The sequence below is a fragment of the Amblyomma americanum genome, chromosome 3, assembly GCF_052857255.1.
Source record: "Amblyomma americanum isolate KBUSLIRL-KWMA chromosome 3, ASM5285725v1, whole genome shotgun sequence".
Classification (NCBI taxonomy): Eukaryota; Metazoa; Arthropoda; class Arachnida; order Ixodida; family Ixodidae; genus Amblyomma; species Amblyomma americanum.
Genome location: NC_135499.1, coordinates 150,272,426 through 150,288,618, shown reverse-complemented (window position 1 = coordinate 150,288,618; position 16,193 = coordinate 150,272,426). Strand labels below are relative to the sequence as shown.

Below are 16,193 nucleotides of genomic sequence, written 5' to 3'. Positions count from 1 at the left end.
TTTTTTTTGCCTTTAACCGCTAGCAACTAAGCACACTGCACAATGTAAGTAGTGCAATCAAGCAGCAAGACTGAACCACTTCGGTGCAATCAACTGCGCGCTGAGAGCCCAGAGCTAGAAACAATGTCTGGTGTCAACACATTACGGAACATCTCATATTTCAAACTTCGTTAATTTCTCACTCTAGCTACGAGTCTATTATGGGTCAGTTTACCGAACAAAAAACAGCTAAGCATATACTACTAATATGGCAACGCATATGTATTGCTAGGTGAAAAGATATGACAGAGTACTTACTGTTAAATAATCTCCATTCTTCTGGAGCTCAGCGACGTTAGTGAACAGCCCAGATGCCAGGCACTTTCTGGGAAGAAACAAAATGCAAATTTCAGTAAGCACGGCATGTGCACATCCCAACTTGCAAACAATATTTAGTTTGAGAGCAATCAATACAAAGTGAAATTCAGTTCAAACTTCTGGTCAATTCTGAATGCCTTTTGCAAGCAGTTTACTATGGCAAAGCATGAAAGCCAAGCAGAAGCGGCTCTTAATCAATGTACCTTAGCCTTTCTTAGCTCTGTTGTCTTTCTATGTGAAGCAAGACTGGCAGCTGCGGCCACCATATCCCTACAACTGTCCTAATCTCATCCGCTCACCTGACTGTCTGCTCCTCCTTGCTATGTTTGCCCTCCCTTGGAATTTCCCTTCATGTTACATGCCCTGCCCATTCCCATTTCTTCCATGATTTCAGTTCGGATATCATTAACTCGCATTTATGCCAAGACCCACTCTGCTCTTATCCTGTCTCAGCAATGCCCAGTGCAAACGAACACTGAGATACAAAATGAAAGAGTACAAGTTTAGCAAATTTTTAGCAGGAGGATGAAGGCCAAGGAAAAAGAATATGTTTACTATGCACCCACCTCAATCTAGCCATGCCCCAACCCTCAGCAAGCACGCTCTATAAACTTACTTATATTGTACAAAAACAGATTACTGCTACCTCGACACTAACACTACTTTCGTATTGTTAAGTTCAACCTCTTCGTTAGCACCAAACATTACACCGTCTTAACCAAAGAAAGTGTTTAGAAAGCATACATAGAAAGTCAAAGACTGAACGTGCACATTAGCATACTACTTATCACACAAAGTGCGCATCAACGTGAATGATGCAAATGTATGCACCTCGCCAGAACGTAAAGCCGAGTAATGTCCGCTTCCTCGTGCGCCTTCTTCTGCAGGGACCATCATGTCTTAACAATTGAAAAATACAATAAGGGCATCCCTACAAACTTGTCGAATGAGTTCTATGCACATACCGTATTTACACGATTGTAAGTCGGCCTATTTTTCAAAATTTGAAAATCCGAAGTGGGGGGGGGGGTCGACTTAAAATCGAAACCAAAGCATCGCACCATAAATAAAGGTGAGACAAACGAGATATCAGGCATGCTACAGCGTGGTTGGATTTTTGCTGTGCGGCTCCGTTGCATCGCTCTTCGTGCTGGCCTTGAGCAGCTGCTAAGTCAACACGCAGAACCGGCATCCCCACCCCGCACAAGGTGGCCGATGGTGGCTGTCGATAAGCAGCAAACCACACCGGCGCACTCCCCACACGTGGCCGCAGATTGCGTCTGCTAAGTGGCGGCGGCCCAATAACGCATTGACGTTCTACTCTTAACAGGCATCGTCCAAGTTTTTTTTGTTTACTTTCAACCGCACACTCGGCGCTGAAGGGGGCGCCAATAGTTGATGGAAGGGCCACTATTCAAATCGTGGCGCCACCCCCACTCAGAAACGCAGTGGTGCCGGGAAGTACCGGCAGACGAAGGAAGAGCCGACGCCGCTCATGCATTGTTTCTCTTTGGCTTCGACGCATTTGACTACTGCCGGTCACGTTTCCCAAGTTTTTAATGTAGTGCTTTGTCATTCATTATTTGTGCTCCGGGCACGGTAAGCGACCGCCGCTCGTTCACGGCTACATTCCAGATGGCTGTCATTCTTTACACCGAAGAAACGAACTGCGCGCCGGGCCGCAAGTTCGACGTTCACAACAGGTGATCAGGTGTGGCAGCTGCAGCGACACAAAATTTTCAGCTGTTCCACGCGATGTCGTGATGTGACTGTTTGTGAATTGCAGGAATTCGCTGCACGACGAGCTGTGGGGCCGCAGCAGTGATCACGACGGCAGCGCTAGTGAGGACAACAGCGCAAGTGTGGATGAGTAGTCCAGTGAATAATACATTTTCGTTTTGGAATGTGCCCACGGGTGCTCCCGCGCGTGGAAGCTGATAGCGGCTGGCAATAAGCGGAGGCCGCAGGATAGTGCTATCGCGTTCTATTATTAAAGGCCCAGTGTAAACGACCTCTAAGTCTTTTTTTTTTTTCAGAAATGTGAAGGGGGGGGGGGGGGGGAGGGGGTCGACTTACATTCGAGTAGACTTACAATTGTGTAAATACAGTACTTTATTGTGGTTATACAAATTTTGACTACAACCAAGCGCATGCTGAAACAGGTTTAACATTGATGTTCTTGCTGTTTTGCACTTACACAAATTCTATTGATTTTTCAAAGCTGCATACAAGAAAATGAAACCGCTTTTTGTTATGATATCCTCCACACACCAGTTTAAAAGCAGTGAAAATAAAGTACTACCTAAAGGCTGTGCTGTCCTGGCCACAGGATCGAAGTGGTACTCCTGCTTTGACACACAGGTCAGCAAGTTGGGAACGAATCTCAATTGCCTTGAGCATATTCTTCTTGTTGACGAAATTCTCCTTGCACCAGGCCTGTAATACAAAGTCACTAGGAACACTGACAATTTGCCGAGTATAGTCACGAGATTTTGAATGGAAAAGTTTTGGAGCCAAGAAAGTCCCTGGTGAAAAGTGGGAGAAAAACCTTAGGCTGCCTAGAAATACTTGTGGAATAATTTTAATTCATGAATGCTATAACATGTACGACAAAACTGGTAAACCTCATTAAGAAACTGTAACAGCAAAATTCATGTCCTCCATGAAACCTAGCTGGCCAAGCTTAGTTTCCAGTGAGAAACGCATGAGGGCTAAATATGCATGCACAATTACTATCTATGTATCAGGCATAAAAGCTCAACACACATTCTTTACATTAGATAGCAAACATGTAAGACATGACTGCAATCTTTAGCAACAGACAAAGCAGTGATACTAGTGACAACATAGGAGTTGATCCACAACTCCTCACTCCACAGCTTCCAACATGTAAAGTAAGTCGTGAAATGGCTGGTTTTTGATTTAGAGAGTTTAACGTCCCAAAGCGACTCAGGCTATGAGGGCTGCCGTAGTGGACGGCCAAGAATAATTTTGAACACCTGGGGTTCTTTAACATGCACCGACATCACACAGTACACAGGCCTCTAGCATTTTGCCTCCATCTAAATGCAACCACTGCGGCCGAGATTCAACCTGTTGTCTTTCAAGTCCAGAGCCGAGCACCATAACCAGTGAGCCACCGTGGCGGCTTGAAGTAGTGAAATGAAAGTTGAATGCAAGGGCTGCAGGTCATCTAATGAAAATGGGTTGCCTTCGAGACAGCACCAAAAATTTCAACCTTATCCTTAAGACAACCACTGCAACAGTTCTACCAGTGAGTTCAAGGGGCCACAATAGCAAATGCACTCCTTCTGGTTGTTAACACAGCCAGCAAAGGCATAATCCTAACTTGTATAAAATTACTGCTTATCTGCTTTTATACCAAATGGAAGACTGTTTTATTCTTCAATACCAAAAGTACAGGCAAGAGCACCTCTGCAAATTTTCTTTTTTGTTAGTGTAAAATTAGAGTTGAAAGTTTTCCTTAACCCTTTAAGACACTAGCCACCATTTCTATTCAAAGAAATTTTCTTTGCACCGGACTGCCGTATCTACCTGAATCTAGGCCGACACCTGTAAGTTAAGGGCCAGAGATAAAAAAAAGCTTCCTTTGAATGTAAGCTGGCCCCAAAAAAAACTGGAAACTGCTACACATAACGGCATTTGTCATGAGCCTGGCCCTGGTTACTCAACGTTAGCATCGCTGGCCTCCTTGTAGCTGTCCTCGTCATAGAGTGCACAATCTTCAGTTCCATGAAGCGCATGTGAAATGCAGTACTTTCTAAATGAGCAGTAGATCAATCTTTCTTTCATCCATGCTGAAGTCCTGCACAGCTTGGAGGTTTGACGACTGCTCTGCTGAGAGCTCAGTTTTCCCTTTGAAGGCAATACTATTGTGACACTGCCTGCTTGGTGCATTCTGCTGGTGCATAGTTAGTAGAAAACTTGCACAACTGCTAAACATGTTCACACTCCTCAATCTAGACATCATACGAACAGTGAATGTGGTTAAAATGGTAGCTAGTCTCATGTGCTTCCGTCAGCTATGGCTATGGATTGTAACAGCTAAAGGGCTGTCTTCCGTTGGAACCTGGCGAAGGTGCTACCTGTGTTAGGGTGGCTAGAATGGTTGAGGTGTGAAAAGTACCAGTCAAAACTGGCACCAAAGCTCACTGATACCACGCAGGGCACAGTCAAAGCGAGCACCGCCCACAGCTTGCTCAATGCAAGAAAACTTCGATCGTACTGTTTTGTGCCTTGGATCTTCATATAATTTTTTGGGAAGGCTTTCATCTTTGCGCTCTCAATAATTTGTGGTGCTTAAACTTAACGTTAGCTTCTGATTCACCCGCCATTCGCATTGGGATTTGTTGGAGTGTGCATAGATTGCAGAGGATAAAAGCAGTGCACACGCATCTCAAGAACTTCAGCATGGATTTAAAACCTCTACTATAAACAAGTAAAACTTGCACTGCTGTTGTGAAAAAATTTTTTCCATGCGCAATAAGTGCTCCTCACATTTCTGCTTCACTTAGACGAATATATACACTTAGCCTATACTGCAACGCGCCATTCATGACTTTGTAGTAGTATTAGTATATAGGCATGACACGCAGTGAAGGCTTCGGATAAATTTTGCAACTAGGGTTATGCAGCTTGCATAAAAATCTTAGTACATGAGAAAACTTCACAGCCTGCACGCGTCAATGCGGTCTACTAAAAAAATATATATATATGAATTTCTATCATCCAAGCACCAATCGATCAGTGCAGCGTAATACACCAGAACTGATTTTCTGAGCGTTGCATCAGTGTCATCTACACGAGATTCTTTAATTTAAGCTGGTGTAAATACTGCGCAAAAAGCGTCAATGTTTGAATGGCTCCCTGAGCACAAAAAAAAAGGAAGAAAATAGTACATTGAAGGTACCAGCTATATATTCACGTCACAGTTTGTTTCGTGCGGGTGTGTCTCTGTCTCATAAAGTGGTCATTAGCAAGGGCTGTGTCTAAAATCGTCAGCGAGGTGGATTCAAAAGGAAGACACTAAAAGAGATGTTTCTTGCTTTAAAGTCGTGTCGGTGTAAATACAAAACGCAGACCAGTTTCTAACATTTAATCCCTCTTCTGCCTCCTGGTTGTTTGCAGCACAGGTTTCTCCTTTCGGCTAGTTGGCTTTCGGCCTTTACTTTGTTTTCTTCGCATACCTTTCCTTCGCCTTTTCTTGACTTTTTTCTTTTCCATCCTTTTCCCCTTGCTCTGACGCATGCCTTTAACCTTTTGTCCTCCTTTGCAGCGGTTTTCACCCCCAACCTGCTCTTTCCATTTTTTCCTGAAGACAGGTTTCTTTCCCCCCTCCCCTCCTCTTCATAATCATCAAACCTCTAGCTCTTTCTATTGCCAGTACCCACTGTTCATTCTTTGCAGTCTGCTTTAAGTCGCACCTGCAGACCGGTTTCATGGTCCAGAAGTGCCCATCCCTCGTTTACCGTCTGAAAAAAAATGTTTTTTACTGCAGCCAACATGCTGTAGTCGGCGCTGCTGATTGTGTCAATAAGCGGGAGCCTTCAAATGGTTGGAGGTAAAAGAGGGATTTATAATTACTACTCTGCCTTGAACCACTGTGTTTTATGCCCTTCCTGTTCTTTGCATAATTTAAAGAAAGGACGCCCTTCTGCCAAAGCAATATACAGCCAACTTTTGCTTCTTCTCTGCTTCCGTTTAATTTACTCATTTCAAATGAAAGTACACAAACTCATGTGAGCAGTAAAATTGTAGAAATTTAACACCACTCTACTTTCCCCCACCTAGCTATTACGCTCTATGTATTTATAGTTCATGTATTTCGGAATGCACATCAGGACCGCCAGCACTGCGCCTTCTATCAAGGCCAGAACATGCCATGACACAAAGACATCCTTCCCATTTAAGTTAGGGTCTTGATGCCATCACTGAATAATCCTTGTCGAGGATTAAAACATATAAAAGCCACGATATGACTCGCTGCATAACTAAAGATATGCAGCTTTGAATGCAAGTACACAAATTGCACACGATGAGTACCACTGTGTCCTTAAAAAAAGAGAGGAGAAAGAAAATACTAAAACCGATTATCGGTAATGGCAGAATTCTTAGACAAGTTTGCCATCTGCTCTTGGGACAGCGTGTCCTCATTTGGTGACCAACTCTGTTCAAACCGAAGCTCAGAACTGCACCCAGGAATGATATGCAGTAGCCTCCCTGGGGCTTCTGTTCTCCCCTCAGTGGTTCAGCCAAAACAAAGCTTCACACAGAAATGAGGCATCTAAACATGGTCCGCATGCTTTGCTCACTCGATGACCATGCTCCTTTTCACACCTCAACAGTTCCACCGACCATACCTGCGCGCTATTTTTCCAGTTCCGATGAGTTGTCGTGTTTTATGAATTGTGCAAAAATCCTCGAATCTAAGCCAACCTGAGAGTTTTTCCTCTCGTGTTTTTTGAAAAGCTATTGGCCTAGATTCAAATAAATACGGAACCCTATGCAGCCTTAAAGAAAGGCAACTAGTTCTGCGAAGTGCAACACCAACTGCTAATTTTCAACAGGCATGTAGAGAAGTGAGCACACTTGACTAGAGCATTCGGGATTAGTGCTAATGAGCAAATAAACTGAAATCTTAAAGCAGCTGCTTTGACAGGAACAAAATGCTTGTGCCTGCAGAGTTTGTACGTCTATCTCACTGCGCCTGAGCGCAAGTATTGTCTCTGAAACTCGGGACCTGCTTTAAAATTTCATCTATTTCCCTTGGCAGAGCACTGCTCGAGTGTTGTAGACGAGTGTGCTCACCTGTGCACAAAAATTTGTACCAGGCACTATACAATGGTTGAAAATCGAAACATCGAAAGAGCAGGATTTGTAACAAGGGCACTGGAGGGATCGTAGAATGGCATTTTTCCGAAGGTGCACATGGAACTAGAAACTGTGAATAAAGCAATATCATTATGACGGACAACCTTTGTTTTTTGATTGGCACATCATAGTCTTAGATGGTGTTGCGCCATTAAACTCAATATACAGGTAAAACTAGATTTAACGAAGTGAAGAGCAGTCACTAGTTATTTCGTGAAAGTGCCATCTGGTAAGACGGATTCCATGCCAAGGTAGGAAGCGCCGCCGACTGCCGAGTCCTTTGTTCTGCACAGCGGCGCAGCTTGCAGCCCCCTCAAAACGAAACCAGGGCCGTGACTTAGGCGCTTAGACATTACTGCTGGCGCGCTGCCAACAAGCTGAGACATTGTGGGCAAAATAAGTGAGAGACCACCATTTTTTATTCATTTATCTCCGGAAAATCTTTTTTTTATACGTCTTTATTTCTGCATAAAATAGGCCTAGCCTTGCGGCAGAAATGAGGGGCTTCATGGGGTGGAGGTGGGGGAGGGGGAAAATCTTCATTAATTGTGTTGAGCGGTCATTTGTTTTATTATTGTGGGCAATTGAGAACACTGAACCCAATGGGTACTTGCCGGAGAATCGAAATTTGTTCGTTAGATTGGGAACTTCATAAAATCGGGTTTCGGTAGATCGAGTTTTAACTGTAACCACCTTTGTCTACATGAGTGTGTTGAAGGATGCGCTGCCAGGCTGACTTTTTCAAAAACATCTATATATATATATATATAAAGTGTTTGGTGCCTAACATTATAACAACATCCAAGTTGTGATGTGAAATGCAGTCAGCTCATCTGAAACAAGGGAATCCCTTACAGCAGCAACACACCGAAAAAGCTGCAAGTTCACTATATATACACAACTGCTGCTGCTTTCTGTGCTGTGTGCACGCCATTTTTGTTCCTTTACTTTTTTAAGCTACCACACAATTTCACTTCCTCTCACCTTGTTTCCTTTGACACTCTTGTATGCCTTGTAGACATTGAGTAGCATCACATGGTCCCCTTCATTTGACTGAAATTTCTTCCAGACTTCAGCAGCACGTTCCCTCTGAGAGCAAGCAAAATAACAAGTTGTGATAAGTTCTTAAATGCACAAAGCTCAGTTCAGACATGTGAACACACAGGCATATGATTTAACACAACAGACTTCTGAAGTTATTACACCTGTCATGAGGCACAATGAGGAACAAGCTTAACATACTGCACACCCCTTACACTGAAAGCCACTTCAAATTCTGATTGAACTTACCAGTGTTGATCATCACATTTGCTGGAAATTACAACATGGAATACTCAGCGTCCTCTGGTATATCAATGATATAGGAAAGGAGTGTGAATAACGCTAGTGCTTGCCTTATGAATCAAAATGCCGAGTGTACTCACATGCTTTTCGTTGAAGTAAAGAACAGAGTCTCCGGACAAGATGGATATAATAGTTAGAATTTCATCCCTAGAAAAGACATGAAAAGAACTTATTAGCTCCCAATAAACTTCACCTATGCCATACAATGTCAGACAAGAATTTTTACAGAAAATGTAGTGGTGCCTTTTAGAAAGCATAGGCAGTGACTGAACAAAAAAAAAACATAACTGTTCTGTCTGTCCCATAAAAAGTGCAACCTTTTATGGAAATGCTTATGTTTGTCTTTTTCCTTCACATGTCAGCACAACACTTTTTTTGGCAAGACATCTCAGCAAAAGTACAAGTATCTGTTCAGCTAAACTAAGGTACATAAACTCAATTTTTGTGTTCTTTCTTGCTTATATTAAGCATTCAATGATGCATCAATAATGGCAAAAAAAAAGCCAGAAAATTTAAGCAGGCTGGGAACAACGATCAGCTAATGTTTAATGAGAAAGCCAAAACTAAGCCACTGTTACCATGTGGCTTTCATTGATGACATAACGCTCACTCATCAATTTTCATCCAAAAATCTGCCTCTGCAACGATATGACAGTAAGACAGGCACCACCTTTTTGATGAAAGATTTTGTCCAGCCTAGTGCACAGAAACCATTCCATGGCTAAAACAATATGCTGGACTGCCACAGAAGCAAAGCATGTTGACACTGAAAAGTTACTATTACTATGAACTCGTGTAACGGCTGCAATTTTTGTTATTTCAATTCGGGTACGAACTTTGAAGGTGCAGCCAATATATGAATTAAAAAAACAAAACACTTGCAACCAAATTTTTTCTTCTCAATTAATCTAGTCCGAAATAGGGGCTGTGGCCTATACACAGGTGTGGCCCTTATGCAAGATTGTACAGTAACACAATCCTTGCTTAATCTAAACATTTGAATATTTCACCTTCAAAACGCATTACTGCCAGTGAAAAAGCTCTATCCCTTGTCCCTGTAAGCAGGAAGAGGTTTAGCAAAACAATCACCTGCAGTTTGCTTTTGTAAAAACAAAGCACCTCCCTATGCAGTCAAGCAAACCATTCCAAAAAATTACTCACGTGCAACCAAGCTCTTTCGAGCACAAAATAATTTTGGAAAACCGAGGCTCCAAAGGAAATGCAGCCATCTTCTGACCCAGGACCGTAAGCTGCAACAAAAAAGTTCACTACATCAAAAGAGGAACAGAATCAAACAGTCCTCAATACATAGATACAAGAAAAACTTTCTATAGCTTGGCTGGCATTTAATTGTAGATATGAATGTATCAAAAATATTAAGAAAAATTATACGTTCCCCACACACACATTGATCATATTCCTTTCAGGACAACACAATTTCTGTTTCTTGGAGAGTCATGTTGAACCAGGAAAGCCAAGTCCTTATGACGCAACGAGTTACTGCACTGACCTCACCATGTGGGTCACATTAATTACAGGCCGATACTGCAAGCCAGTTCAATCGCGCTTGCAGCCCTTCAGCCTCCAGCAATATAGCAGCAGCAGCCCACCTGAAGGTCGTCCTTTTTCTCAATGGCACCAAGTTGGTGTAGCTTGACCAAGGCTTCCATCAGGTGCTGCAGAAGAGAAGAAGAGAAACAAAGAGAGGCAAGCTTGTCTTTTTCTTTAACGTTCAGAGCATCTGTATTCTGTACCCAGTAGCATGGGCTTTCCAAAGCAGTAGTTCTGCTTTGCTCTCACAGTGTAAGCAAACACCAAGAGCCCGGCAGTAAAATCATGCTTTCCTCCAAATTACTTCCTCCATTTCTGCAGTGAATCATAATTAGCAGTATAACATCCAGTCATAGCCATAATATCAAGAGCCCACTTGGCATCGGCATCAAACCTCTCTCGCTTCGGCACCACCTAAAAGGACATACATTACTGTACATATGATAAGAAATCCCTCTGATGTGCTCATGTGTAAACCTAAGTAACCTTCATATTTTCTTAGCAGAACAGATGAGCAAAGTTAAAGAGCCAAGCCGTGCCCCATATACCCTCTCCCATGAATAGGCCTTCGTGCCAGCTCCATTTAATAATTACTGTCAATTATATTGGCCACACCTATACAAGTTGCGGTAACATGCTCACGTCTGGCAGCCCTCTCAGTACGGTTGGAACTTGGAAATGAGTGTGGAAAACTGTAGCACATTTACTCGCATTGACTTGCCTATAGGTCTACCTGTTCTTCCAGAATTACCCTCTACAAAGCCAGGGGGGCCAACCAATATATGAGTCACAGCCTGAGCAAGGGAAAGGAAAAGAAATGGAGAGAACGGTGCCAGCCAACAATGCGAGTGCAGCAAGCTTTGCCTTCGGGCTGCCTTTGAGCCTTCACAAGGTGTGGTGGTCGGTGCCGCCATTACTCCAGAGAGGTTTCGTGAGACCCCCCCACCTTTATTTTTCAAAATAGCTAAACTGAAGATTCCAAGATGATGCAGACACTAAGATTAGCACAGAGGGCCACCACACTGCGACCCCATAAATTATAGTATCATTGTAAAAATGAAACTTCGCCCAGGCACTCAGCTGTGCAACAAGTCATACCTCCCAAATGTAGGTCACCGTTATCCAACAGCATTTCACAACGAAATGAAGGCGTTTCCATTTTGCACATTTTACAGCACATTCTTCACAGTTCAAGTGCTGAATTCACGCTTGGTGTTCACTGATGGACCAACTTCTCACTGCACCTTGTCAACCCCGTTATGTACGCACTGTTCTGGTTGCCTTAATTAGATGCTGAGTGCTCAGAGATTTTTTTATGGCATTCTTATATGACTTATATAAAGTTCCAACTTCTTTACTTTTTTCTGGCTCTTCGAGTTGGGGTCGACCTATATGACCCACCATATATACTTGTGTAAGGGCCGCACTTTTTTGTCCGCAGTTTTGACAGGGTGCGGCCCATACACAGAACCGGCAAGTTTCCGTTAAATTTTCCCGACTACAGTGGAGCCCTGATTATGTGTCCCTCTTTTATGTTGTGACAAGCATTTTTACAAATTAATGCAGCCCCAGCAAATCCTTCAAATGCATAGTGCATTGAAAGTATGGACAGGGCGCACACCCGACGGTTGACGCAAAATAACTGCCCAGACTAAAACAGCTAGCTAGACCAGTTTACAGGCAAACGTCACATAATTCGAAGTTATTAAGGTCTTCCAAAGATCCGGCACTCAGCTGGCAGTAACGATGCCTTGACCGACAATTCAGAGCGGTGCTCCGCTCGTGTTACTCACAGCCGTAGGCAACCTCTGCGCTCCACTGTTGAAGGCCTGGCAGAGGTCAATTATATGTTCATTTTAATGTGAAGTCATTGTGTGATGATAAACTGGTAAGAAGGTTAGACCTTTGATGATAAACTGTGACTAGATTCAGAGCATCTTTGATGCAAAGCATGCTAGGCCTAGTGACACCGGGCAAATGGTGCACTAGGATGGCGCATATTCTGCTGATGCTCGAGCCTGGTGGGCAGCGCATTGCTGCAAGGAAACGTGCCGCAAGGGTGGGTGCACCCTGTTCTATAGCTTTTGCTAAGCACAACACTTTATCCTTTCTGTCTGGTGCGAACGTCAAGCCCACAAGACGAATGAGCACCACTGGGGCACCGTGTGTTCCCAGTTCCAGGCGGAGTCTGGTGCACAGGACAGAGCGTCGCAGGCAGTTATCGTCTATACGCTCCCAAGGGAACATGCCACGTGGGCAAAATTATGCACACATGAAACAGTTCATTTTGCCGATGTTTTTTTTTCTTGAAATACTGGTTGCCAAGGTGACGTGTGGCCCTTACATGAGTATATACGGTATCAACCAATATGCAAGTTAATCCGGTAAATACCATAAGAGGTGAAACTGACACATAATGCAGGCCTCAAAGTGGCGTTAACATGCCCCGAGTCACACCACTACAATATTGACATGCTCAGTGCTGCTGACAAGGCACAGCAGAAAACTCTGAGTCCTCATTGTCAAAAAAATGGCTCCACATATGAGCAGATGCTTCCTCTCCCCCATCACCGTTCTGGCGAGCCAAAAAAGAAATATGTGCAATGCGGATGCACAAATGTGTATAAAGTGCACTCTTGTGCAGTTTTGTACGAGATACCATCATGGTGTGCATGCAAATCAAAGCAACAGACACTTCGATGCAGTTGCAAGATCAGCACTCTGAGCCAAATGAAGATCAGAGGCAATGAAACAGCACCCCGTCCTGCCTTCCACATTCGCGTGCAGCCCGGTTGTTTAGCCCCGCAATTGGCAAACCATATTGTTGGAAATAGTCCTGTAGTTTTGGGATTCCAGTGCAACACACACACATAGAGCTCCATGAATCCTGCCAGGAAGAGGCACCAGTGCAGGGCAAATACTACCTGCAGCTTGGCCGAAACCACTCGGACCTCAAGAAATAACTCCCGATTTTCACCCTCCAAATTTGGAAAAAAAAAAGCCCAAAAATGAAGGACCCTGAATATACAGCGTCTCTCTATTGACACAATACTGCACACAGATTCTGTATTTTGGGTTTTGAGGAAAGAAAATGGCACAGTAATTGTCTCACTTATCTTGGTGGACACCCTCACCACACCAGAAGGGAAGGGAGTAAGGTGGGAGTGAAAGAAAAAAGAGAGAAAGGGGTGCCATAGTGGAGGTCTCCAGAATACCCTATACTTGCCTAACGAACCCACTTTTTTTTCCAGAAAAGTTGACATCAGTTTGGGGGGAAGGTTCATTAAGCAGGAAAAGAAGTTTCAACTGATTTTTTTTGGAAGGGTCAAGATTTCATATGAGATTTCATATCATAACTCCGTCCGTCCTTCTGTCGTCAACAAATGCACGCGGTCAGACGCTTTTGTGCCACTGGTGTTTAGCATCCTTCACTTTGACGTGATCCGGCAATTTTGTGAAGCCGGCGGCGCCAACCAATCACAGTGAGATAGCGCAAACATGCTGAACACCGGCCCTGAAGGTCAGGCGCGCATTTTTTAATGCAAGGCTAAAAAACACAAGACTGTGAGAAGTGTGTAATGCAAATGTTTAAGCCTTAGCTCACACCCGACAGCGTCTTGGCGCCCTGCTATGTTCACCGAGCGCGCAGCTGCCCCCCCCCCCCCCTCCCCTCCCCCCACCCCTCCAGCAGCAGCTCTCCTCAAAAAAATAAACAAACAAGTGGTGATGTTGGGGGCTGAAGGAAACATCTTGGCCCACTGCCCAATATCTCCACAGCAGCAAGCAGCATCCCCCTCCCCTCCACCCCTCTGCAGGAGCTCTCCTCAAAAGATAAACAAGTGGTGATGTTATCGGCGGCGGGCAGCATCTTGGGACACTGCCAAGGTCTGCGCTGCAGACGGTGCGAAAACTGAGGAACCAGTTACAAAAAGCTAAAGGCTGAAAATAAAAAAAGAAAGTGAATTCTGGCTGACAAACGTGGGGGGGGGTATGCGAGTATATATGGTAATTTCGACCACTTGAGGATTTTTAACATGCACTGACATCGCATAGCACACGGGTGCCTTTTGCGTTTCGCCTCCATCGAAACGTGGCTGCCGCTGCCACAGATTCTGTAATGCACTTTGTGCAACACATCAGAATGCGTGAGTTGGTATGAAGCAAGCTCACCTTGTCCGATGGTTTGTCCATGAAGTCAAAGGCAAATATGTCTTTGATGCCCAGGGCAAGCATCTGCAGGACGACGCCTGAAAGGCTACACCTGGAAGGGTACAAGGACACTTGGAAACATGGGCAGTCAAATGCAAAAGGACACTCTTAGCTGCCATAATATGCCTGATATATGCCCACCTAGACTTTGGAGTGCAATAATGCTTTCAATGAAGCTCAAGATACGTATACTGCAAAACGCTAAGAATACTTATGGTAAACATGACAATTTTGAACACTCAGGATCCTACCAGTATTCATATTTTGGGACAAATATCTATTTATAAAAGAAAAAGAAAAGCACTCGTCTGCAGCCCCAAACAAATTTCTCTACCTCGAACAACCCCAGCACAAGCATTGAGCATCCAAATTCCAAAGAGTTTGCCATAAACACAAACATAGGAAATAGCCGCAGTATTGGGGAAGGAACACACGTCTGCCATTGCTTAGCAGCCGCAGTTGCCAGTGCTCCACAACATATCTTGGGGAGATTCTTTGCAGTGCAAGGAGATGAATTTCGATGTAGTGAAATTTAAATGCTAAGAAGTAAGCTGCGGATTTTACCGTTATTTCGAGGTTTATCTGTACAAAGCTAACTTTGCACTATGGCTTGATAGTTACAGCTTCTAATGTGCACAGGACATTGAAGATGTGATGCAGCAGCACACAATGAGCAGACTGATTCATGGTTCTGTGTCATGGGCGGTAATGGCACTGGCTGCCAATTTTTTTAGTTTCAGCATCAAAAACATCAATGTTTGTAGACCATTTCTAATGCACTTGCTTGTATTTCAAATGTGCTGTTATGTACTAAGCATGTGTTTCAGTTGTACTACCTAGGTGAAAGCAGATGCCATCATCCGTACCGCCTACAAACATGCGTTAGGCCTCCCGATGTACACGGCCAACTGCCACCTCGAGGACCTGGGACTGACCAACACAATAGAAGAAATTCGAGAAGCCGTCCTAGCATCGCAAAAGGAACGCCTCCTCACCACCAAAGCTGGACGCGCAATCTTGGAAAAAGTGGGTTCCCCGGCTGACATAGGCGCCGTCCAGGACAACCGAGACCTACCCTCAACTCTGCGAACTCGCGTGTATGTAGCTCCACTCCCGAAGAACATGCACTCGGACTCACAAAAGGGACGACGAAAGGCGCGAGTGGACTATCTGCGCCGCACACATCGACAGGCACGAAATGCTGTATACGTCGACGCAGCCATGTACCCCGATTCAACAAACGCGGTGGTGGTTGTCTTGGACACCAATTTCAAGGAAATCGCCAGCGCCTCCCTACGAAACTGCTCTCCCACAGTAGCAGAAACTGCTGCAATTGCCCTCGCAATCCAGCACGGCGATGCTACGGGAAATGATTTAAAAATTATTACCGACTCCCAGTCCGCGTGTCGCCTCTTCCTCTCTGGCAGACTTCCACACTCCGTCGCTCCCATTCTGACTACCCCACAAGTTCAAAATTCCACATGCAAGCACCAAATCACTTGGACTCCTGGGCACGAGGGGCTCGAGGGAAACGAGGCCGCGGACAGTCTAGCTCGTGGATATACTAACCGAGCGACTAACCTTCCCGACCTCACCGCTCTCCCCTCTACGTACGGCGAGCGCCTCCTCCTTCTCCGAACACAAAGACAAGTCTATCCCCCACCACACCGTAAGCTAACGGCGGCAGAGGCGAGGGAATGGCGACAACTACAGACGAACACATTTCCTAACCTACACAAGTACTACATCATCTTCCTCGACAGATATGACAGCATCTGCCCCTGGTGTGGCGGAATTCCAACAACATATCATGTAACATGGGGCTGCTCCGGTCCCAAGCC

General features: G+C 44.5%; 1 protein-coding gene across 3 annotated transcripts in view; it reads right to left on the bottom strand.

Moving 5' to 3' along the window:
- Positions 1–16,193, bottom strand: part of ath (ATP-dependent RNA helicase DHX33) — a 42,402-nt gene that overhangs the window by 2,902 nt on the left and 23,307 nt on the right. For all 3 annotated transcript variants that reach the window (XM_077658320.1, XM_077658319.1, XM_077658321.1), the window contains exons 15-21: positions 14,314–14,404; positions 10,203–10,268; positions 9,754–9,842; positions 8,673–8,739; positions 8,233–8,337; positions 2,660–2,793; positions 298–364 (exon numbers count right to left, since the gene is read on the bottom strand). In XM_077658320.1, coding sequence (XP_077514446.1) covers positions 298–364; positions 2,660–2,793; positions 8,233–8,337; positions 8,673–8,739; positions 9,754–9,842; positions 10,203–10,268; positions 14,314–14,404 — 619 coding nt within the window. The remainder of the gene's footprint in view (positions 1–297; positions 365–2,659; positions 2,794–8,232; positions 8,338–8,672; positions 8,740–9,753; positions 9,843–10,202; positions 10,269–14,313; positions 14,405–16,193) is intronic.